This window comes from Xiphias gladius, chromosome 3 (assembly GCF_016859285.1).
Source record: "Xiphias gladius isolate SHS-SW01 ecotype Sanya breed wild chromosome 3, ASM1685928v1, whole genome shotgun sequence".
Classification (NCBI taxonomy): domain Eukaryota; kingdom Metazoa; phylum Chordata; class Actinopteri; order Istiophoriformes; family Xiphiidae; genus Xiphias; species Xiphias gladius.
Genome location: NC_053402.1, coordinates 13,546,989 through 13,571,022, shown reverse-complemented (window position 1 = coordinate 13,571,022; position 24,034 = coordinate 13,546,989). Strand labels below are relative to the sequence as shown.

Genomic DNA, 24,034 nt, shown 5'->3' with positions numbered 1-24,034 from the left:
ACACTAGGCATATGGTGCATATTACAGAGTTGTTTCCTATTCTCTTTCTACTGTAGCTCACAGCAGCTGAAAGAGACAGAGACGGAAAGATAGAGAACAGTGTGTTCCCCCTGTGGGCATAGCTCGGTTGCAACATGTCTTCATTACCGCAGCAATTGTCTTACTGTTTTCATCAGTGCTAGGAAAGGCGTCTCCATAACTGCCGTCATGTGTGCACATTGCAATAGACGAGATAACTGTTCTCTTTGCCATTCAGGAGAGTTCCACTACTGCTGCCATCGCAGTATCTTCCCATTTCAGTTCAGAATCAACTGTGGGAAAAGTGCTGACAAGCATCAGAGTACTGAAAGCATGTCAGTTCATACCAATATCAGTGATATATTTCAGAGGGGCTGTCCTGGTCGACTTGCTAAAGCACGTCTTTTTTATTCCTACACGCGGACAGACAGACAGCAATGCAAAAGCAAAAGTTTCTCTTCTCTAACACCTCAAGAGGGAGACCTCCTCCTCCTCCTCCTCCTCCTACAGCTTTTCTCTTACACGCACTTCTTTACCTTTCCCACAATCCTTTGATAAAAGTGCAGATAAAAGAGAGACTGTGCTCATCTCTCTGGCCATCCATATCTCCTTGAGGTTAGCACCTTCTTTATTATTTACTATAAGATCAGTAGACATACATACACACACCGCCTTGTTCTACTAAAGATGGTGTGTGTGTGGGCGTAGTCCTCATACTGTGTCTTTGCCTATGTACGTCTGTGTGCTTCATGCCCCTTGTGTATGTATCTGTTCTTACCCTTTTGCTTGTCAGTGTGTTTGTGTGTGTTTGTGTGTGTGTGTCCTTGGCTGGAGGCGGTGCAGTGTGAGGTTTTTGCTGCTGTCTGAAGTCGTCCAGCCTCAGTGTCATTAGAGGATCTCTTTAATCCAGACTTTGGGAGAAACTTCTGACAGCACGCTGCAAATAGAAGGCCCCGCCGCACATGAAGAGCAGCTCGGCTCCTAACAAAACACCAAGTTTAAAGAGGCCCCTAGCCTTTTTTCCTCCTCCCACTATTCCCTCCCTTCTTTCTTCTTTGCTTTTTTTCCTGCCCTCTGTTGCTTTTACTTCACCCTAGGGAAACATGCTTGCCTTATCTGAGCAGTAGGACCACCCAGGAAAGATGACTCAGGCATTGGTGCGTCTGTGTGTATATGTTTGTGTGCATACAACACTGGAATTGCACACTCATTTGACTGAGTGTACTACTCACATTTTTAGAACTTTTGCTGTTAATATTAATGCATGCCTATACCTGCACGTATCGCTCTGAGCAGTGTGTTTGTTGGTGCGCGTGTGCCTTGCTAATCCTTTGGGCCAAACGTTGGAATGAAGGGCACAGGCACATTGCTGATGGAGAGGTGAGAGACGCCTTAAAGCTCCCGACTGTGGGACCGTGCAACAGAGGTACACCGCTGCCCCTATCCTTCACTCCGGCCACTTGTTTTTCTCCTTCTCCATCTCCTCCTCCTCAGTATCTTGCCGTTGCTTAATCTCACCTTTCTGAATTTTCTCTTCTTTATTTCTTTGTTCCTGATATGTTATGTTCCTGTCACATTTCTGCTTATCTTCCCAGGCCTTTGGCTTTGCGTTTTGTTTACTTTTTCTCCATGATGCACCTTTCTCTTTCGTTCTCCACCCTCTCCTTCCTTCCACACCCCCTCCCTCCATCTGTCCCTAAGGAAATCTGATTTCCCCCTCTTCCCGGCCGGTTCACAATGATCCCCGTCTGCATGGCTGATAAAGACCATATCGCCCTGAGCATCTGGAGACACTTTAACTGGATCCATTCATGCACCTTCGCACACTCACTACTAATGAAACAACCAGCATTTTGTGTTTTCTTGAGTACTTACACGTGACAGACAAAGAAAACGAGGGATCAGTGGTAAAATTACAATGGACCACAGTTGCAGCTCCTGGGTATGATAAGTCCTCTTCAGAGTTTTTTGTGGAATTTTTAGTACAAATGTCTTCGCTTATATTTACCAATTAATTATTTGAGAAATGATTGTTATTATTAGGCATATTTATGTGCAAATTCATTATCATTTGATTTGCCCCCAGGCTAGCACGTCATTAAAGTCCGAGTCAGATACTGGTATTCATACTGCATCAGGAGGGCTATGCAGGTGTTAACAGTTGCCTGCGTTGTCTACTTCACTGGTTTTTTGTTTGTTTGTTGTTTGTTTGCTTTTGTAATTCATAGCTGTGTCTGTCAGAGTTGGTACAATATCTATTGCTGTTTGCCTAAGCCCAGCTCTAAGTACCTTGTAATATGACCACCACGTCAGACAGCGATATTTCCATGGTCCTTTCTGACTCACAAAGAGCTTTCATTCATCAGCAGAATCATCCCATGTATTTCTATTATTTAAGTGACAAGTGCTGAACATCTACCCTCGGAGTTGTTGCAAGTATATCAGATACAGAGCCCACATGAAAGAGAAGAACACGTCACCATTGAGGCACACTAGTCAGCCTGACTTCCCAGAAGACCTGGTCTTCTCGGAAGGTCTCTAATCTTCTTCATTAGATGTGCTGCTGCCTAAAATGATAAATGTAGGTGAAGTTAGGGTTACAGTGAGTAACCACTGGAAATACCTACTAGATAATCCACTGACATACAACAAGAAATACACTTTTTCACACAGTACTATGACATTTGTGTGTGCTGAAATCAACTGCTCAACCATTTTTATTTATATTACCCAACATCAGAAAATTTGTCTCAGAAGACTTTAGAGTCTGTGCAGCACATTCTGTGACACTGTCTGTTGTTAGACCGTCGAATCAGACAAAGAGAAAACTCCAGAGAAAAGGGGGAAGAACTCACTCAGATGCCTTGAACACTAAAATCTGATAACGTGTGTAAATGGTGTCAGCTCCACTAAAAATGCTTTTCTAGTGTTGTTGAGCCTTTGATTCACCAGTAAACAAAATGAAAATGATGAAATCGAAGGCAAGGGGTTGCACTAGATAGAGATGTGGGCTGTAATGGGATCATGACTGCCTAAAAAAAATAGCCTGATTAATAGGATCAACACGCCGGCTGCCTTTCATGCTGAAGAGCTTCAAACTGACCTCACCCTGCTCCAAAATCATGACATCATCATCAGTCAGAGGTCTAAATGAGCCACTGCAAAGAAAAAAAGGAATTTACCTGCATCAGTGTAATTCAGGTGTAGGTTCATACTGTGGTGCAATGTAGATGTTTTAAAACTATTAAAGGAAAAATTATTACATGTTAAAAGATTTTAAAAAATGTAATGGATTTGGTGAATTTTACAACAATTTCTGCTCCCATGAGATCTACTGTATCCAACTAACAACAAAGGTTTGAACTTTTTTTTTTTTTTTTTTTACCCTTCCTTCCTTCATATTCAGAAGCTCTCAGAGAGTTGCTACCCTGGAGTTCATCCTGGCCCTGAAGCCTAACACTCTGTGTGTGTGATTTATGTCAGTGGAGTGGGTTGTAGATCAGGCGGTCATGCCTATTACCTGGACTGGGTTTCCCTCAGCTCTGACAAGGCAACACCTGGCCTGCTCAATCAACTCCACTGGGGAGAGACACTGAGGATATTGATGCTAGCCAGTGCCCCTCACACTTGTTAGAGGTTTGTGTGTGTGTGTGTGTGTGTGTGTGTGCGGGTGTGCGCGAGTGTGTGGGTGTGTGTGTGCGGGTGTGCGCGAGTGTGTGCGAGTGTGTGTGCAGGAGCACGCGTGTGTGTAAATATCACTCTGCTTTTCATGCAGACTAATCAAAAACGAAGTGTCCACATGTGCACTCAAAACATCTGGTTCTGTGTCGCATGCAGGAACTGCGCCTTTCTTTCCACTGCTATCACTTGCAGGCAGAAAGGGAAAAAACTGCCCTATACAAACACATTCAGTGCCTTTTCTTTCTTTCTTTTTTAATTTTTCTTTCGTTCTTTTTTTTATTTCTTATCTGAATCTTAGAAAACAAAACAGATTACATATTTTAATGGCACCCTGGGGGAAATTTGATCAACTCAGGTAGTGGGCCACATATCAGAGGGTTTTCTTATCCACTAAATGATACAGTATATCTCTCTTATTGCCTTCAAAGAAATAACAGTCCTTAAAGGAATGCAGCCTTACAAAAGCCTAGAAAGTCTGCTAATTCCCTGAGTCAGAAAGTTGCTCTTTTCGTGTGTCCTTGTCTAAAATGAGTTTGGGCTTAATGAGGGAAGCTTCCCAGTAATTACTGTCAAGACTCTATTATTAGCCTTTTAACACACAAGAACAAATCACAGGCTGCATCTCTCCTCACTGTCCCTCTGTCCTCTCTTCTGTCTTCCTTTCTGTGTCTTGAATGTTTCCTCATCTCTCTTGTTTTCTCACTTGCACTCTTTGGATCGGTCTCTCATTCAGAGTCTCTTTCCTGTGCAAATGAAATTGTAGATAAGTGTATAACACTTTGTGTCAGTTACACGTTACACCACACAGATCTCGAGTTGCTTTTCTTTTTCCATCAGTCAGCCGGCAACACTGACTCTCTCGCCCTTCCCCCAGGCTCTGCAGGAAAAGGTGGACAGTCTACAGAAGCAGCTCTACTGCTCAGAGAAGAAGCTGCTTAGCAAAGAACTGGAGACTGAAGAGAAGGTAATACAGTCACTCTTTTTTTCTCTCCATCTAGAGGAGAGGCAGGCTGTCTCTCACTCAAACTCACTTGCTCCTTACCATTAGTGTTGCATCACTCTCACTGCCCAACGTCAACTTTTTTCAACCCGCTGCCCTCCGCCTCTTCATCCCACTTCTTTTTGCTTCTTGCCAGCACATAACATATAACTTCTTCATGTTAATTTTGCCTTCCTTTTTTGGGTTTCATGAATCCCTTAACCGACCCCTTCAACACACATCTCTGCTCCCCCGTCACCTGATGTCCCTAGCCCCTCACCCCTCAGTTGCCATCCTTACTAGACCTTCCAGGGGGCCACAAAAGGCAAACAAAATTGATTCTTCCCCTCCTTTCCTGCCCTCCCCTCATCACTTTTCCATCTCTCATTCTCCTGTTCATACCCAGAGATATGCCCCCTCGCACATTTCACAAATTCCTTGAGATTTGGCTTCAAGAGCCAGCGCCTAGGGCCAGGAATGCCACCACCGCCTGTGTTCAGAGGGAAGCCTCTGTATGCACACACACTCCCCATGGCTCTCCAGAATGCCCTGTAATCAGGCTCTGTTTTGACCTTGACACACACAGAGAAGAAAGCACTAATGACTACACTCACACAGGAGGCTCTTCTTTGTACCCTGGTATGTACACCAAAGGCATTCATTCTCTTGTGTCCCCTCTGATCCGCCTGCTGACCCTTGTACATACTTCACACACTCATCACACACCTCAGTGTCTGGCCATCATAAATCTGTAGAAAGGGGTCAGTGGTTTTTAGGAGCTGTTGTCGCTGACCCAGTCCCGGAGGCGCTGCACATTGTTTCCTATGACTTAGGAAGAGCTGACTTCTGAACCTGAGTGCTATAACGTCAGATCATTTTGTCTGGATAAGGATATGGATTACTTTTGCGGTTTGCAAGTATGGTATTCCTCAAGATCATTTTCAGCATCTTGCATATTACTTCAGATTCTCTGTCTGTCTGTCTGGTAGTAATGAAAGGTGTTTAATACTCCAGTGTGGAGTCATGAAATATACTTATCAATAGAAGATGTTGATTCAGTCAAATGTTGACCCTCTGCTTTGAAGATGTTAACACATACTGTTTTCAAGGTTTTAAGTTTTTTGAAATTTTGTATACACACAAAAAGACTGCAAACATCAATTCCTTCAATGGTATTTCCATTTATTATTTATGCTTTTTAAAACACATTACAAGGCTCAGTACACACCAGTGCTTATGGTGTGTCAAGCTAAGTCTTGTATGTTTGCAATTTTTTGATTCTGGTGTCAGTAAGAAACATGAATTGTTGTACAGGCACCATAAAATCAGCAACATTATGACATAAACCAGGCGATATATTGAAACAAAGAACGAGTAAACAAGACTTAAGAATCTGACCAAGCATTTGGTACCGATTTTAGGTACTTGACGGTTCTCTGCCGCGAACACATTTCACTAATTTATCACAGATTGTTTTTCTGTGACAAAGTTGGCAGTGAAGGCAAAAACAGGATGTGAGCCATAGTAGAATAAGAATGAAAGAATCTCAGCACATCAGCCAACTCCAAGCTGAAACCGGTGCCTGAACAGACTACTGAGGCAGGAACTGAAATGATGAGATCTGAAGCACACGGCTAAAGTAATTTAATTAGGTGCAGCAACTTACATTCCGACATAGAGTGCGACTTCATCCAAGTAAGAAGAGGCATAGGCAGTGTTGATGTTTGAATTGCCTGCACCTAGCTGATAGCTATCTCTCATAGGACGGACAGGTTCTGGGTCTTACATGCATCTTGCCACTTCCATATTACCATAGCACTTATAAATATACATCATAAAGACGTACTGGAAATCATCAAACCTCCTAGAAAACAACATAGAAACAAGATACTTCATCTCTTTAACCATCACAGAAAACAACAAATATCTACCTAATGTTCTTGAGTCTTCAATAATCGGTCATCAAAGTTGCTCAGTGGGTAGACAAGTGCTTTTAGTGAGAGTCAAGTGTTGTTTCAGTAGTATATCAGTGTGATGAGGGTTTTTGTTCATCTGTTGATGTTCTTGTACCTGTTCAGTTGTTTTAGAGTCCCCAACCGTGTCCTCCTGTCATTGCAACCTTACTCTTTCATGTTGTCACTGTTCCTTAATTGAGACCGGTGGGTTTACAGTGTCCTCCACAGAATTAAGCATACTGTATGTCTGAAGGTGATTATGGGAACCCTCTTTTTGGCAACAAGTAACAGTTCTACTCCCAGTGTGGAGAGAGACTGTCTGAATCATATATTTCCTCCTGCCTCGTAGCCTGCTCTGTGTGTTTGAGTGTGCATAATATCAATAGGAAAACCTCTACTGTGTGTTTTTGATTGGTTTATCTGTGACTGTTTGCAGTAGTGTACATCGTATGTGCATCTGCATTGCTGTGTGCACACCAGTTCATATGTGCATTGTTTTTTTTGTTTTTTTTTTTGTTTATGGTAATTAACCTAAGGGCCTCCACTCTCAGTCTCCTCACTCTGACACTGACCATGTTTATCTACCAAGACGTGTCTTTGTTATCCGATCCCTCACATCCTAAAACAGCCTTTCTGCCCAGACTTCACACAGATGTTGCTTGCCTTACACTAGCTGGGGCCTTCGTAGGCTCCCCCACTCTAAAATGGCGGATCAGCAGCTCACTGTGTGGTTCAGTTCTCCTTGAAGAGAGGAGCAGAATGTCGAGGAGTACAGCTCTTTTTATATATACATAATGATACAGCGGGAACGGTTAACTGTACAACTTTCAAATATGTATCCTCCTGTAACAGAGCTTGGTAAAATAAAAACAAAAATTCTTCAGCTGTTTTCAGTATTGATGCAGACATAATAATGCAGAGGTTAAGTTTTGTAGGTACATTCGTTTGCCTATGTGCTGTTTTTGATGAGGCACATTACATCAGCAGCCACCAATCCATCCCGTAGTTCTAACAACTTCACTAAGATCTGCAGCCACTTCTAATCTCCCCCTTCGTTTTTTCCTTTTTTTTTTCCTTTCCTTTTTTTTAAGCAGTTTCTTTCTTGCCTCTCGCAGCAAAGCATTTTTGAACTCAAATCACTCCATGGTGAACTCTCTGAGTGCCAACTCAGTAGATGTGGAGGTGCAAACTTTGTGACTGTCGTCATTTTTTGATGTACCCCCTTGTTCCTGGCAAGGTTTTTTGTCACTTTGGAACAAGGGGGTATATCAAAAATGTCTTTCCAGCAGCTACTCATCCCCCAACCCCACAACCCATCCCACACAAGCTTCTGCACACCCACCCCAACTTCATTAGCATACATCAAGCTTCCCAACGATGTGACAAACTTCATTTGAACGTTGAAAGTGTTGAGGGCTTGTTCCTTTCTGCTGGCAGCTGTCAAAAACTACGCCATGTGCCAGTACCAAACGCAAGGGAAAGTCAAAACCACAATCTAAAGACTATATATAGATGAAATGTTGTCATTTTAAGATGACTGGGAGGGGAAAACGTCTGCCGCTCCTCACAGTCTTCAAAACTAGAGAATCATGCTTCATCAGGAACAAACAGTCTCATTTGAAAAAGAGCTGTAGAGATGAAACCTGATTTTTCTCCAGAAAGTCAAAGTCCCTTTTCATTGCTTTGGGAAATAGTGGCACACTTTTCATCCCTGTGTTTCCCTTCCTTTTCTGCTCACTCTCATCTGTAGTCCGTCACTGACCAAAAACTCATGGAAGGTTTGATCAACAGTATTGTTCAAAGGCACCCAACATCTGTCCTAATAGTAAGGAGGCTTTTTTTTCAGATGCCATCAAATGCCTCCTGCTACCTGTCAGAAAAACAAACATGCCTTTGCTGTAAAAAGATGTTGAAAGAAAAGAAAAATGCATATTTGCGTGGAGAAAAATAGAGATGTTAGAGGAGGGACCTTGGAAGCGGCAAGAGGATGCAAAGCTGAAGGAACAATGGCTCTCAGGGAACGAGTCTTTGGGGAGTTTGAGAGATGCTCCTGTTTTGAATTTTAACACCACTGAGATACATAGTGAAGTCAAGAAATTTGAATTGGTACTTTACCTGTCCTTGTCTGCTTTTTTCTGTGTCTGTTAGGCTAGCGTACGTTTCCACAACAGAGGTGTTGTTACAAAAAAAGGCTGCTGCTTCCACCCACACACATTGCATAGTAAACTATGGCTAGGGTTTAGTTAGACATGCTGTGGAAAAATGTGATTGTAAATGTTTTGGTCCACTACTTTGCAGCAAGAGCAGAAATTTGTATCCTCTGCCTTCAGGTTAAAGTAGATATACAGTATATATTTATGCATATGTATATGAATTATATATAAGCTACAATATTTTTTTAAAGAGATGCTATTTTTATAATAAGAAACAATGCAGCTTTTAAAATACAACTGTAAAAAAAATAATAAGTGGTATTTTATTATACTTTTCTGTCTTACGGCAGTGGCCAGACCAGCCATGCAGTGCAGTTGTCCATGATGTCGTTAGGATAGATGCCAGTTACACAACCTTATCATATCACATAATGTATTAGTTGTTGTTCAGGCAACCCTCAGTCTTTTTTATTAAAGCAGACATTAATTCATTGTTCCGATTGAATCTACAGTATCCAGTCATCCCCATTGCTCTCCGACAGTCCCGGGGAATACGCCGTTGTAGCCTTGCCCATTCTAATGTATGGGACTCGAAAATGGAGACAGCATTGCCACAAAGGAGCTTGTAATTTAGGCAGAGCAGATCTCTCATTGCTGCGGTGACTACACCATACATGAACCAAGAATGCAAAACTAAGGACCTTGGCTTTTGAAGAATCTAAGACTTATATTCAGAGTGGTTGGTATGGGATGTGTTTATTCAACCATTGTTTATTGCTTTGGTCTGAGGTAGTGGAGTGTGTTTTGTCTTGGCTAGCTATTTTGTTATGACTACAGAAGCTGCTATAGATAGAGATAGACTTTTTGCAAATCTGCAGTCCCGTAGCTTCAGCTCATTTTTTATCTCCTGGACATTCAAATTAAAGCTTATGAAATTTTTTCTTTTGCCACTTGTTTGAAAAAGTCACTCTCAAATTATCCTTGACTTCATCCTCGCAAAATAAACCGATGGACTCTCAGCCCAATGTTATTGGCCTGACACTTTAAAATGAGTAGGGTAGAAGGAGCCTGAAAAATTGGCAAAGTTGTGGCAGACTAATCTACTACACACTGTGCCGAAACAAAGTGAGCTGCTTCATGTTGGGATCATTTATACTGGGGGTTGCTTTGAAGTGCTTCCCAATTCCTTTCATTGTGCCGGGGAAGATTAATTAGCTAAAGCCAGAACAATCAGTTAAATCCACAACAGGAAAATTATTTTAGGAAAACCTATCTTTTTCCCTCCCCCTCACCTCATTCACGGTCCCTTCACTTGAAAGACCGGACTGATGAGAGGTGGGGAGCGGGGGGCATATTCGTAATGTAAGCTGGACTTTGGCTCTGTCAAAGACATTATGGTCGGTTAAAATGCTCAGACTCTCCCCTGGTTACACCTCGAAATATGTCGGTGAAAACTGTTGCTTTTCACGGCCCCGGTTGATTCCCCGAGGTCTGTTAAACTATTCATCAAGCTCAGAATTAATTGATTCAGCAACTCTTTTCAAAATGCTGTAAATGCTTTTACAATACTGTAAAAGCTCTGTGTTTGTGCATGCGTGTCTGTCTGTGTGTGTGTGTTTGTGCATGCGTGTCTGTCTGTCTGTGTGTGTGTGTGTGTGTGTGTGTGCGTGTGTATGTGTGTGCGTGTGTGTGTGTGTGTGTGTTTGTGTGTGTGTGTGTGTGTGTGCGCGTGCTTGCATCCATTCATGTGTGTTTGTGGGTGAAAGGGGGGGGCTGCGCTAACCAAACCCTTTTCAACTTCTATAATCAGACTCTGGTTTAGTGGAGTGTAATTTAGCCCCAGACAGACTTCCTCCAGTCCTCCCCAGTGGAGCTAGCAAGCTAGTTCGCTACTGAGCTGCTGCTGTGTTTGATGTGTTCTGCCCTCCACCATGGCCCTGTCCTCTTCTAAACCCAGGTGTGTCGAGCCCATAAATGCAGTGTGTCAGATCTGGCTGTAGTCATTAGCAGCCAGTAGGGGGTGTTGTGCAGAGCGAGTCATGCCGGTCTGTGGACCCCCTGTGGAGATGTGAAGGAGCTGTGAAGAGCAAGGGAATACTAAGCCATGAATAAAGAGGGGATACCCACTATCTGTGTGTGTGTGTGTGTGTGCGTGCGTGCGTGCGTGCGTGCGTGCGTGCCTCCCCCAAGGGAGCTGTTCATTTGGTCACCGTTTTTGGAAGTGTATACATGCAAGTGTGTATGTGAATGGGAAGCAGAAACACTTCTTCAGCAATTATATCAACAGATTACTGATATATTGAGGCACCTCATTTAATTGATTAATATTATTCATTTACTTGAAAATGATCCGCTTTCTCATTTGTTGAAATTGAGTAAACACCAAGTAAAATGTATTTTTAATCCAAATAGACCCAACAAATGTCTTAAATACAGATGAAGTTCGCACTTTTCAATGTTTACTGTCTGTGTAGGTGTTTGTATACGTGTGTGGATAATACAAATGTGTAACTTGGATGTATAATCTGGATCTATTCATTTTATTGGATAAGTTGTTCTTCTAAGTCAGATGACAATGTTTGGTTGTCCTCCCTCTGTCTTCTCAGGTGACCGTGGTGCGTCAGGAGTACGAGGAGAAGATCAAAGGTTTGATGCCAGCTGAACTCCGACAGGAGCTGGAGGACACCATCACCTCTCTGAAAGCTCAGGTGAGAACTGACTGCTTGCCAGATACACATCCGATACAAGCAGGACTATAACAAACATGCAGAACATATTCAGTCTGGTGAAAATATAAAATAATCTTCCTCCTCCATTTATCCATAACGTTTTATATACATCTTCTATATTTTTACTTCGCAGTTTCTCAAATTGTCCTACGTTTACCGTGAACAGGGCCCATTTACTGTAAATACCACATACACATGCATTTTGATTTAAGTTATGATCAATAAAACCACCAAACATAAGCATCCCTCTTAGTCTTAATTCCCTGTGTGTGTAAGTGCACTGAAACAATTCAAACAGTTCTGATTTCATAAAATGAATCGTGAATAAAGACCAAACTGCTACAACTTGTAAATTTGACTGTGATAAATAAGACTATGAATGAAGGGGCAATGAGGTGAAGTCATGAGTATGCATTCTATTGTACCCTCAGTACAAACTACCAGGTTTAAGTGCTATGACAGGTTGCACTTATCCTACAGAAGTGTTGATGAACAAGACCCTGAATCCTTTGAATGCTTTGTAACAAAGCCTGGACTCTGACCTTGCAGTCGAGATACTATATAGTGGATAGTGGGGATTGGGCATATTGTCAAAGTAAGAGTTTGTGGCCATGTCAAACACGAAGATTTGTTCTAGTTTTGGTATTCTGCTATCCTCCTGCTTTTTTTGAAATTGTCTTTCACTTTCCCCTGCTAATAATCAACCAAACTGGCAGAAACATAACCCGGACACTCTGTATGAATATCCATGTCAGAGTTATTTGTTTGGATGAGACTAAAGACATCTTTGGTATTGGTTTTGGTGTACCACTCGATCAGAGTGGTTCACATTGCTTTCACTTCCCTGCCAAACGTCTTTATAAACCGTAATCTATCCCCGTCTCTCCATCAGATCGTACAGTCGTCCCTTGCAAAACCACATTCACATAACCATGTTGTTCCTCTGAGCCGTTTTCTTATTTAATTGGGCTCATTTTGACACCGAATTGAAATAAAGGGCTTTCATTTGCTCAGCATTTATATTGTAAACAAAATGGTATTCTGTAACGATGATTAGATCAAGCAGTGCAAGATTTTGTAAAATGGGCTCATCATAAACTCCTATTTCAGTGCACAGACCACAGCTCTGTGATCCGATATGTTTATAAGATGTAACTAATGACCGGAGCGGTCTCTCCTTATTATTGACGATGTCTTGGATTTTGCACATTAAAGTGCATTATTTTTACATAGGGGAAAAAAGGTGGGAGAGCTTTTGTGTCTCTGGAGGCATCCGACCACATTTTGGTGGGGTTTTGCATATACTTCACCACTGCGAAGTGCCAAATGAAATGCTAGAACTTTCCTGAGGTCTCCCCCACAGAAAGGAATGTACCCTCGGCTCCAGTACGGTAGTCCCAGAACAATACAGATTCTTTTGGAGCCGTGATTATTCTGCCAGGCTCTAGATGCCGTGTAAATGTAGATGGGGTTTATTTTCACTTCAGCCAAAGACACTTCATAAATAAACTCACGCTTTGTAGCCAGACAAAAGAATGGTGCAGCCTTCTCTCGCTGCGTCCTAACCTCAACTAACCTGGCTCATAATCTTCCCTCTGTCCCTATGTGCCTTAACCTCTCTGCCCTAATCTCATGACCCCCAACCCCTGTTGTCCTGACCCCCGGACTCAACAACCAAGCCTTTTTTCCACCTTCCCTTACTTAGCTAACCCCCTTCCACCCAAAAGCACAATTGACCGAAAACCCTTCATTCCTTTTCCACTTCCCAGTTCTATATTCTGAGGCACTGGTTTCCGACTTTCTCGGAGTGAATACATTTTGAAGATTATTCTGTGCCAAGTTCTGCATTGTGTACCTGTGTTGCAGGTTAACTTCCTTCAGAAGAGAGCGTCTTTGCTACAGGAAGACCTGGATGCCTGTCGCAGCAGGAGGTTAGCATGATTGTTTAGATTGTATAGAAACATCCGTGCATACATGCCTGTACATAGTTCATATTGAAATTTGTACTTCTGTACAGTGCATATATGTGTATATCTCAGTGCCTTGCCAGTGTACCTCTAACGTTGCTAACAGATGAGTATGAGCATCCAGAAATACTAATAGATTTACAGTATACACTGTGTTACACTCTTTTAATGGTGCAGATACATCAGTGAAGACTTGTCTTTGACTATGGCAGCTTCGAGTCCTGACGGCTTTGATTTCTTCCATCCATCATACTATAAAAGCCATTTATGTCTTTAGGAAAAGCATCTATACATATGCAGTGATAAGAGGCTCAGTCAAACAACGCTGCCGCTCACATCTCTGCAAACATCTCTTAGGACTGTCAGTCACACACATCACAGTAAATAACCAGTTATTTCACTGTACTCTACCTCACAACTTAAAGTGACTGAGATACTGAGAATCTCAAAGGAGCAGTCAAGCAGAAATAGTTTGGTTTAAATTTGTTTCCATGATGGCTTTCTTTAGAGTGCACAAGCATTTTTTACGTTGGTTTGATGGTTTAACACTGGAATAAACCAACTTTTTCTCTACAGGTAACCATGGGAGAACCACAGCCTGACCCTACACCGGGAAAGAAGGATAAGATGTCCTATCAGATGTGAGCATTACTGACTGTTACAAGTATTTTTCACCCCTGTCATGCCACTGGACCAGTCATCTTTTAGTGTGATGTGATGTTGCCTCCCATGGTTTACACACAAACTATTTATTCATTGACAGATTTTAGTTTTGCGCTGTCTTGTTGGAAAAGTAATATTTTTATGTTCTCAACTGGTTACATCGTTCAGTTTTATATTTTTTGACATCATTAACTGGATATTGTTATCGATATTTGACAGAAATTTAATATCAATTGCCATATCCACAACAAAATGCATATCTTCAATAAAAGACTTTGAATCATTTTCTATTCTCATGCTTTTTTTTTTTTTCATTTTGAGCATGTTTTCATCTTTCAAAAAGACCTCATAATTAATCCCTTAATTAGGGGAAGTCATGCTGTTGCCTTTGTTTTTATATGACCACAACATGCATGTTAACCAAGATTAGCTGTGTAACTTAACACTAAAGTCAAAGACCTTGAATTCCCATCTCCCCCATCACTTTTTAGCATTGCCTTTCCGCTCAAGCCCCCATTTGAACTGTAAATAGTAGTTGGGGGTTTGTGGTTGGTTCAGATAAAGAGCACTGCGAGTAGATTGTTTGAACCTCCAGCCAAACACTACAGTCCTTGGGCCCGCTGTTTCTGCCTCCGCTACCACTTTTGTTTTACCAACGTCTCCACTCAAACCCAAGCTGAATCAATCAGACACTGGAGTTCACAAAATGCCTGCTGTACACTCAGTTGGCAGTTTACTAGGAACACCTAGTTAGAACTAATAAAGTCTTATACAGTCCTGCAATAAATCCTACCTTCACGATGGTTTCAATGTTCAGTTTTTGTTGAAACAGAGTTACAGAGATGTTGATTCAACTGTGTGGTCATTTTGGAAGATGTAGTCTGTGGTGCCGTTGACCTGCGTTGTTATGTTGCCAGGTGTTCCTATTACTTTGTCTACCCCATTCAAATCAATGAGGGTAGGTTAAGATAACAGACCCACCTCTTTATATAATGCAATACAATTCAACAGCACCACAAACTGCTGCCTCCAAATTGATCATACAGTTCAATAAACACCTCTGTAACACAGTTTCGACAAAGACTGAACATTATAACCTCCATGGAGAGAGGATTTATTGCAGGACTGTTGTATTAAACTGTATTAGTTTTAGCTAGGTGTTCCCATTAAATTGACAAGAGAGTGTATCGCTGACATTCCTCCGGTGTCTCCACAATGTGGAGGCTTTATGATGATGATAACATTTGGTGGACCAAGAATGGGCTTCATAATGAGTACCCATCCCCTGTTATTTGTGAGTCTCTGGTAGGTGAGGAATGCATGGGCTTGAATACTGATCATTTCAAAAGACTGCAGTTTTTTTCCTGGAAAACAGTTTGGAGCTGTTATTAAATTCCAAAATCAGATTTGATTTCAAAGAGGTTCCCTACACTTATTTGCATTGGAATTGCTTTTTTTTTTTTTTTTTTTTTTTTTTTTAACACACCCGCAGTTCACGCACTGCCATGTGTTCCCATTGTCCATGACCTGTTTTGCCGTCTCCAAACGAAACACTATACCCCTCTCTGTATTTATTTGATGTGCTGATTCTGCTGCCCAGGCAGAAAGACAGAGTGAGGGAGAAGAAACATAAAAAAGAGAGACGAAAGGAGAGAGGACTCTCAGACCGACATCTGAGAAAAAGGAATTTAGTCTTTCAGCACAAAGCCTTTGTAAAGTCTGTTGTTTCTGGCAGAAGTGCACAGAGGATTCATAACTATTGCAATTTAGCATCATACGTGCATTTTTTGCATATACTCCATGTGTGATTACGTTCTTGTGCCAGCAAAAGCCTCAGTACGTTTTAAACAAATTAGAACATAGAACATTTCACCCGACCGTGTCTGAAGACAAAAGCCTCTAAACCTGTTCTGAACGGCCACACTCAAAGGTATAGCAGAAAGCCTGCCATCATAGCATCGCCCTAACTGCATCCCATGGCCTCCCTGATCAGTCTCCAACAGGTCTGTGTCTTTGCATGTCTTATTCTTGACCCATTGAATCGTACAAGTGGGTATAAGGGTAGTGTTACTCCGAAAAAAAGGACAGGCATTTCTACGGCAGCAGGGAGGTGTCAGGAAACAACAACAGCCGGTAAATACCAGGGGTGCCAGCGGATTTCTCAGTTGCATCTCATTTCACAGATCGTCTCGATGCTCGGCAGAATTCAGGTTATGTCTGGAATTAAGCCGTCCGTGAAAAAGACAGCAATGTAAGGAGAATATAAAAAATCACAGAGATCTAACCTTCCATCGGCTGTGGTTTAAAAATTCAATACCCAAAGCTGTCGATGTTCTATCTAACAGTTTTGGCCTAACTGAGCAATCTGAATATTTATCAGCTATAGTTTCCTGAGACCTCTACCTGCTCTTGATATTGGCTTTAAAGGTCCTTTTTCAGAGTAACTCCACCTTTTACTCGACTAAATATCATCTCTGGGTCTCTGGGTTAAATGTGCTACGTCTAACAATTTTTGTAATTTTCTGAAACAGACAATCCAATAATCATGTCTACTTTACGCAGTGATTAGCCATTGATCTGAACTTCTCTGTAAAGCTCTTTTTTTTTTTTTCATTCTTCACACAAGTACTTCTGTCAAATGTCATATGGGCAAACCAGCGCGACATCATCGAACTGAATCGCAGCTCATTCCTTCTCTATGACAGCAGGCTTTCTGCCTCACCTTCAAGTATGGCCATGTGAAACAGCTACGAACACTCATACACGCCCTCAGACAGGGTCAGACGACACGTCCTATGAGGTAGTTTGTTTCACGCATGCCCCGGCCTTTACAGAAACAGTTGGATGCAGCCCCCACCCAATTCTGCCGCCGGGAAAGGAGGTGATTTAATGCACACCAAATCCCTAAGACTGGCTTTACACCGAGCTGCTGATACTGTGGAACTAAAAGCTAATGCGTACTCGGTCTTGCTTAGCAGGCCCGTGTTTTGCTCATTTACGCCAAAGCAGGCTCCAGCCATAACCTCTCCTTTAATCTATGTTATATCTGTGACATGGTTTCACTCTAATTGATTGTCTACTACCAAAATAACCTCCATAATTGTGCTTGTGTAAATACAAGCCATGAATGTCATTTCCACACGGCCGACATGGCTCCATTAAGGATCAAAGTCCTCGCTTCCTCTCAGTTATCTCCACATCAGACAGTGGACTGTTGTGTGACAACAGTAAAGGGCAGTCGGGGAGCTCACAAGGTTTCCCTTCATCCACCATATTCTTACTTCGCCACGAGTGCTCACGGGTGGTGTGCGACACTTGCTCATGTGAACTTTGGGTGATTCCATGTGTTTTAGTATTTCATCGTCTAATGAGTAGTCTTCGTGACTTGAGTGCATTTAAAACCCCATGCACGCAAGATAAAAACTGCTGCATGACACTAAATCAGAGCTGTAGAGCAACTGGAAATATGGTTTCTCTTTTTCTCTTTAAGTCACCGTACAGAGCCAGTTTTTTATTTTGAGAATTTTTTTGCTGGAGGATATCGGTTATGCTTTTGGAGGACATGAATTCAAAAGCCAGGAGTTTTTTCTAATGGACTGTAGAATAGGGTGATTTGAGGTCATCCACTGCTTCTCTTCTCTGCCTCTTACGAGACTTACACATGTGACGTGTGTGTGTGTGTGTGTGTGTGTGTGTGTGTGTGTGTGTGCGTGCGTGCGGGTGTGTGCGCGCCTTACTCTGAGCGCTCGTGACAGGCCTCTGGGATTGACTGTACATCACCATGTGATTGACAAAGTCATTGTACATGTGTGTATGCGTGTGCGTGAGCCGTGTGTCACTGGATCTTTTTATAGAGCTTTATTCTGAGTCAGACCCTAGGAGGCCTGTGTTTGGCTGCTGTACGTTGCTTGCATAAATAAACCTGTTTATCGCCAACACTACTCACACACACGCTCAACAAATTTCACTTAGGCTATTTTTTTCTGTTTTCCATCATGTTTTCTGCCTCCTCTGTCTCTGTCTCTCCCCTAGCTCGTATCATTCTCTCTCTTTGTTGATACGATATTTATGGCAATGATTTTTCCTTTTTTCCCGGACCTGTCACTCAAAACACAACAAGAGCTATGAAAAGGATATGCAGCCGTGTGATTTGAGAACAAGTAGGTTAGAGGCTACACAGCCTTAGTGAAGAAGGCACAGCAGATTGTGTTTGTGTGATTGTGGCATCACTCTGCCGTCTGGGCTGATAGTGTGGGTTGAGCAGAGGGACAGAAGACCATGCAGTCAAGACAGTGTGGGAGGTTTGTCTGTATCACATGCCCTGTGTCTCTGTCTGGGTATTCTGCATCTCTGTCTCACACTTTCTTTTTATCTCTCACAGCCTCTTTCCTTATTTTACAAATAATTTTTGCACCTAAAGTGATAATGGGTGAGTAGAAAACAGCCACATTTGGACGAATGCAGATGAAGTTGAAAAAGCATCTTTTCTCCTCTTTGACCTTCTATCTGCGCCACTGCTTTCAGTCTGAGAAACAGAACTTTCAAAAAACACTGTCTAAAGTGGATCATTTAAAAATGTATTACTTTGGAAACAGTTATGATATGGGAAGGTGTGTTCAGACTGAACCCCAAGCAAATTTTCTCCTTGCAATTTTTCACGAAAATTTAAGTGGATTTCAGTCTTTCTCGTTCTTCCTTTTGTCTCTGTACATTCATGAAGTGGAGTCATTTGAGATAAGAACTGCTGAAAAAATTTGAACAATTAAGAAATTCCACAATTTATCTTTACATTTAACTTTTCAATTACATTATCTATAGTTGTTAACATTAATGTCTACATGCTGTTTCAAAACCTTCTCTACGCTGCCGCATATGCAAATGTGTTGGACAATATTAAATCCCTTTAGTTAAATGATTGTTTCTGCCTAAAACAGTCAAATTTTAGTTTATGTATATTTAGTCTAAAAAATATATTAGAATCAACCTTAAAAACCCAGCATGTGCAATTTATGTCTGATAATAGAATGTGAACTCCTCCTCAGGTCATTAAACCCCCGCAATTCCCAGAAATATTACTGAGGGCGTGATCTGTGTGTCCTCACTGGTAGATGCGGCCCCGGCATGCTGACATCCAGTATGACAGTCACATCATCTCAAGGATTTAATTGTCAGGAGAATCTTCACCTGCTGGCATAAACAAACAACACTTTAAGGAGGGTGTGAAGCTGCTCGATCAAATGGCCTGGACCCGTACAGCTGAAAAGTCAGATTTATGTTTTCACTTTTTTCAGACCGTCTGCATTCTCGGGGACATGGTGCTTTTCTGGATGTGATAAACATCATTGAAAATCTCTTTTGCCAGGGTTGACGGTGTTTGAGCCGTCCGCCCTCATCAGAGCGTGTCTCTGTTGCCATGGTGCTCACCCTGTAGATACGTCCCTCCCCTCTAATGGAGGAACGGGAAGCAGGGAAAGAGATCAAATCTGGCATCTGTTGAATGGACGAGCAAGTTAATCACCTTACCGGTCTGGAAACCCTGCACTCCTGAGTGAGGAAAGAGGAAGATGGTGTTAAAATGATGGATTAAGTATGAGTGAGGGAGCCCTGGGTTCAGGTTAAGACTGACTCAGAGACGGATAGCTGTCCTGTCAAGCATGGCAGAACAGTGGCGTCCGGCCCTGTGAAGTGTCTGCATGGTGCTTCAGTGCGAGCAGCAGAGGAAATGAAAGTCATTACTGTCAGTGTAGAGTGAGCTTCATGGCCCAAACGGGATTAGACAGTGCATCCGACATTGTTTCTATACATTGGTAGACTTAAAAGTCAAGCGCAAAATGGGATTAAAACGAGGGGAAAAAAACCAATAAATAACCTTCAACAACCCCCCTCTCTCTTTTTTGCTTCACTTTTATTTCTTCTCTGCCTTCCTCCGCTACCAATTCCCTTCCTATTTCATGTCTCTTTCTTTCTTCATAGTCTTTCCTCGTTCACCTGTCTTGCTCCTTGTTCCACTCTCTCTGACGCATCTCTCTTTCCCTTCTTCCATCTTTCACACACTCGTCCCCGTCATCAAAATGCACAGGTAGGCACTGGCTCCCACTTGCAGTTTACGTTCTCTGCTCTGCAAAAAAAAAAAAAAAAGCCCATCCTTCTGGGGCCAATTGGCGCCTGAAATCCAACTTCATTCCCCTCAAACTGAACCCTTTCGAAAACAAACCCCCCCACCACTCACATTCTTCTTTTTTTTCTCCTCTTCTTCTTTCAAAACAGCCCCATAACAAACTGGCAAATTGTTGCCCTTCCTTAACTTTTAAGGGTATTATGCACCATGTCCAACTTCAAAGCCTGTCTTAACTCCACACTTTAATTGTATCTTCCCCAGCTCTCCGCGTGCCATTTGATTCTGCTGACAACAGCACTTCTCCCTCCGTTCTCCTCCATCCTTCTCCTCCATCCTCCTCTTCCACTCTTTGGTCCTCACTTATCTTGTGTGTTGACCCCTCGCACCCCCACCAACACACACAGCTCCTCTCACCAGCTCCTTGCTCCCTTCAGAGGCCATTGTGCCCCTGTTGTCACCTACTTTGAAGAGGTAGCCTCCATTTCCTCTCTTGGCAGTTGATTGTTGCCCCGGGGTGTGTACATACCAAACAAACTTGAAACAGTAACCCCCTGTCCTACATTGGCTGTCTCCTGCTCTCTTTATCTGCTCTCTCTCTTTCTCTCTCTCTTTCTCTCTCTGTCTGTGTGAGCTGACTTCCTCCTCATGGCCCTGGTTGATAATTGCCGTAAGCTTCCCTCTTGGTTTCATTTTCCATTGTCCTCCCCCAAATTCTTGGCTCTGGCTTGAGATAAAGGGATGAGTACTTCAAAGGGGTCTGCAAAGAGTTTAACCCTAAGCCGAAAGGAACAGCACACAATACTGTAATTGAGAGCAGTTACTGATCACAGAGCTGCAGCACAGAGAGGACAGCACCGGTAGACACACACACACACACACACACACACACACACACACACACACACACACACACACACACACACACACACACACACACACACTCTCTGAGTGTTTATGACTGCAACTGAGGTGGCCAGTTGCAGTTACGACAGGCCAAGGTTGCTCAGGAGACCATATAACCGAGTTGTAAAAACCTCTCTAGTCCTCTTAAGTTTTTAAATGGAAAGTGTTTTTCATCAAATATGACTTTGGATATCATCAAAACCCGAGTTGCTTTGTTTATGTTGCGCACATCCAAAAGAAGAAACAGTCAAAATTAGAGAATTGATTGGCCCCGCAGGTGATTTATTCGGGCCCCTTCCTTCTCTATTTATAGTGCTCTTTGTAGTCAGGCTGAATTTGACCTGTCCCCCTTATAATATAGAGACGGTTACGTCCCGTAACCTCTCCCCCCTGAAGCCCTTTTTCAAGGGTCTTTTTATGGGACCAGGAGCCAAGGACACCCCTGGTCTGAGGCCAGTCACAGACCTGGGGTCAGCTCCAGAGGCACAGCAGGGAGGACCTGACTTACGGGGACCTCCCATGAACCACAGAGGGGGTCGACAAGGCAGGACATGACGGCCCAACTGGCCTCTCGTACTGGCAGGGGGTCCAAACCATTGCCATGGTGATGGCACCCTGGTGTGTTTACTGTCAGAGTTCAGCCTCGGCCCTCCAAAGTTAACAAAGGCTGACATTGTCTGGGTAGCTTTCAGTAGAACATCCAGATGACCTGTGTACCAACAGAAAGGCCCGGTCTGTGAGGATGAGCTTTAAAGAGATAAGAAATTGGGTTTGTGCAGACTTGTTTTAACTCTTGAGCCCTTAGTGTCTCACATCTGGCTCGGTTCCAGATGTCAGATATACTGTACATCAGTGGTTCCCAACCTTTTTTTGTCAGATGTGCCCACACAGCCCTGTGCAGTACGCCTTCACTGACACCGGCATATCTGTTTCAACCATTTATCCATCACCTTTTGCCAACTGCTACAACTTCTCTGATCACACTCAGTCTCAACCACCATGTTCAGGTGTTGCAGCTCACTCACTCAAGTGAAAATTTACTTTTTATTTATATGATCATTTCTATGTTTCAAATTTGGTCAGCGACCTCACAATCTCTCCACACACCCCCACGCAAACGCCAGGGGTACAGCTACTCCTCTCTTCCTGGGACAGTGATAGTGATGTGGACACACCGGGGATGGTTTCGGGATGGATGCGAGTGCACAGAATTTGAAGGCGATAAGGTGGCCTTTGAATGATGAGTAATCCCTTAGTCATCGTGGCCTCTTCAGGAGCAATTTCCTCTCTTACTAACCTTGATGGGAAGCGAGGCATCTGGAGCAAGTTTCACAGCACCTTTAGCGGACAGGCTGATCAAAGTGTTTGCCGTCTTTGTACTGTACTTCTTGAATTCACGTCCACTGAGACAACAAGGACACACAGACACCTACTGTCTCTCTTTCAAGAATATAGCCAGTCATCTTGTACAAAGGGTCCCCTGTGGAGGCTCATTCGAACACTAAAGACAGATCCAAAACACTGTTGACTCTGTTCTATAGACACTTCTGGCATCACTGACTGTAGCCAGTCCGCTACGAATGAAGGAAATGCGGCGTTCGAAATGTCCACCACCATCTGTGTCCAAACAACTCCTCTCAGTCAGCGCGGCGAATGGATGTCTATTGAGTGTCCGAGCTGTCTGTGGGCTTTTTCACTGCTCTTCATGTTATCTCATGCCGCAGTTAAGGGGTATTCACAAAGCGCAGAGCTGTACAGTAAGAGCTGCTAAGGGGAGTGATTCTTCTGTCGCTTAAATGATTTGATAACACCCTTCTCCGAAAATGTATCCTCAGCCAACAGATGTTTTAATCTGGTGTGTATGCATGTGCCCTCGTTGCCACTGGTGGGAGCTGTGGAGCGATACCACCGCTATGATTTTGTTTCCTATTGCAACATGCTACATCTAAATGAGGACTGAGGATGAGTAAAGTGACTATCCATTTTTTTTTTAATTATTTTTTTTTTAAAGCACGTTTTCAAGCCTCCAGCAAGTCTTTGAATCCTGCAGCAGGGACACTGATCTGTGGCTCTGTCCTTTCCAGAGAGTAACTTTAGGGGATTAAAAATCATAGTTTCGTTTTTTTTTCTGCTGGGTTATTATCTTCTTGTCATGTGACCCCAAAAAAAAAAAAGTCATATAAGGATATAAGCGTTGCTATTTGATGCACGCCGGTGCATGCATTGTGCATCCCCGGGACTCCAGTGGGTTAATCTCAAAAACTATGCAGGTCTTGAAAAGAAAAAGATCCCTGCGTCTTTAAAGTTTATGTAGCAACAGAGGGATTGTGGCGATAATGCTATTAGGGCGGCAGATCAGTTACTTCTGACGCTCCAAAGCCTCGGGGAGTTGGCTCAAGATCGCTTGTCTTTGATAAGGTCCTCACGATGCGGCTGCAACTTCGTGAGCCAAGGGGGGGAAAAAAATTGGTGATACGTGGCAGAAAAAAAGCTCGCGGGTCGAGAAGTAAACCGAAAAACCCTTAAAATATGCCTCATCCAGAGGGATTCCGACGTATCTGGTGATCTCCGCCACTTATCCCCCCCCCCCACTTTTTTTTTTTTTCCCCCTCCCCGGAACCGCCGGGCCGTAATTGGTTTTTATGTAGCTGTCGGGACCCGGCAGTCGGTTCCTCACTTTGAAGTGCGCTGCTCCAGCCTCTCGGTTCAGTTGGTGTCGGAGTCGCCTACAGGAGAGACCTACCGTGCGGCATGGCAGCCTGAAACCATAGGGAGGGGAAAGGGAGGAGAGGGAGAAGAGGGAGAAAAGCGAGAAAAGCGGTAGTTTTTTTTTTTTTTTTTTTCCCCCCTCTCGGGTGCATTTCTCTC

At 43.0% G+C, this 24,034-nt stretch overlaps 1 protein-coding gene across 4 annotated transcripts in view; it reads left to right on the top strand.

The window, feature by feature from the left end:
- cep112 (centrosomal protein 112) overlaps window positions 1-14,401 on the top strand; it is a 98,949-nt gene extending 84,548 nt beyond the window's left edge. For 3 of the 4 annotated variants that reach the window (XM_040123607.1, XM_040123606.1, XM_040123608.1), the window contains 4 exons: window positions 4,574-4,663; window positions 11,393-11,494; window positions 13,382-13,446; window positions 14,059-14,401. In XM_040123607.1, the coding sequence (XP_039979541.1) occupies window positions 4,574-4,663; window positions 11,393-11,494; window positions 13,382-13,446; window positions 14,059-14,062 (261 nt within the window). In that variant the 3' untranslated portion in view covers window positions 14,063-14,401. The remainder of the gene's footprint in view (window positions 1-4,573; window positions 4,664-11,392; window positions 11,495-13,381; window positions 13,447-14,058) is intronic. The other variant, XM_040123609.1, reaches the window with a different exon arrangement.
- Window positions 14,402-24,034: the final 9,633 nt, after the last annotated feature.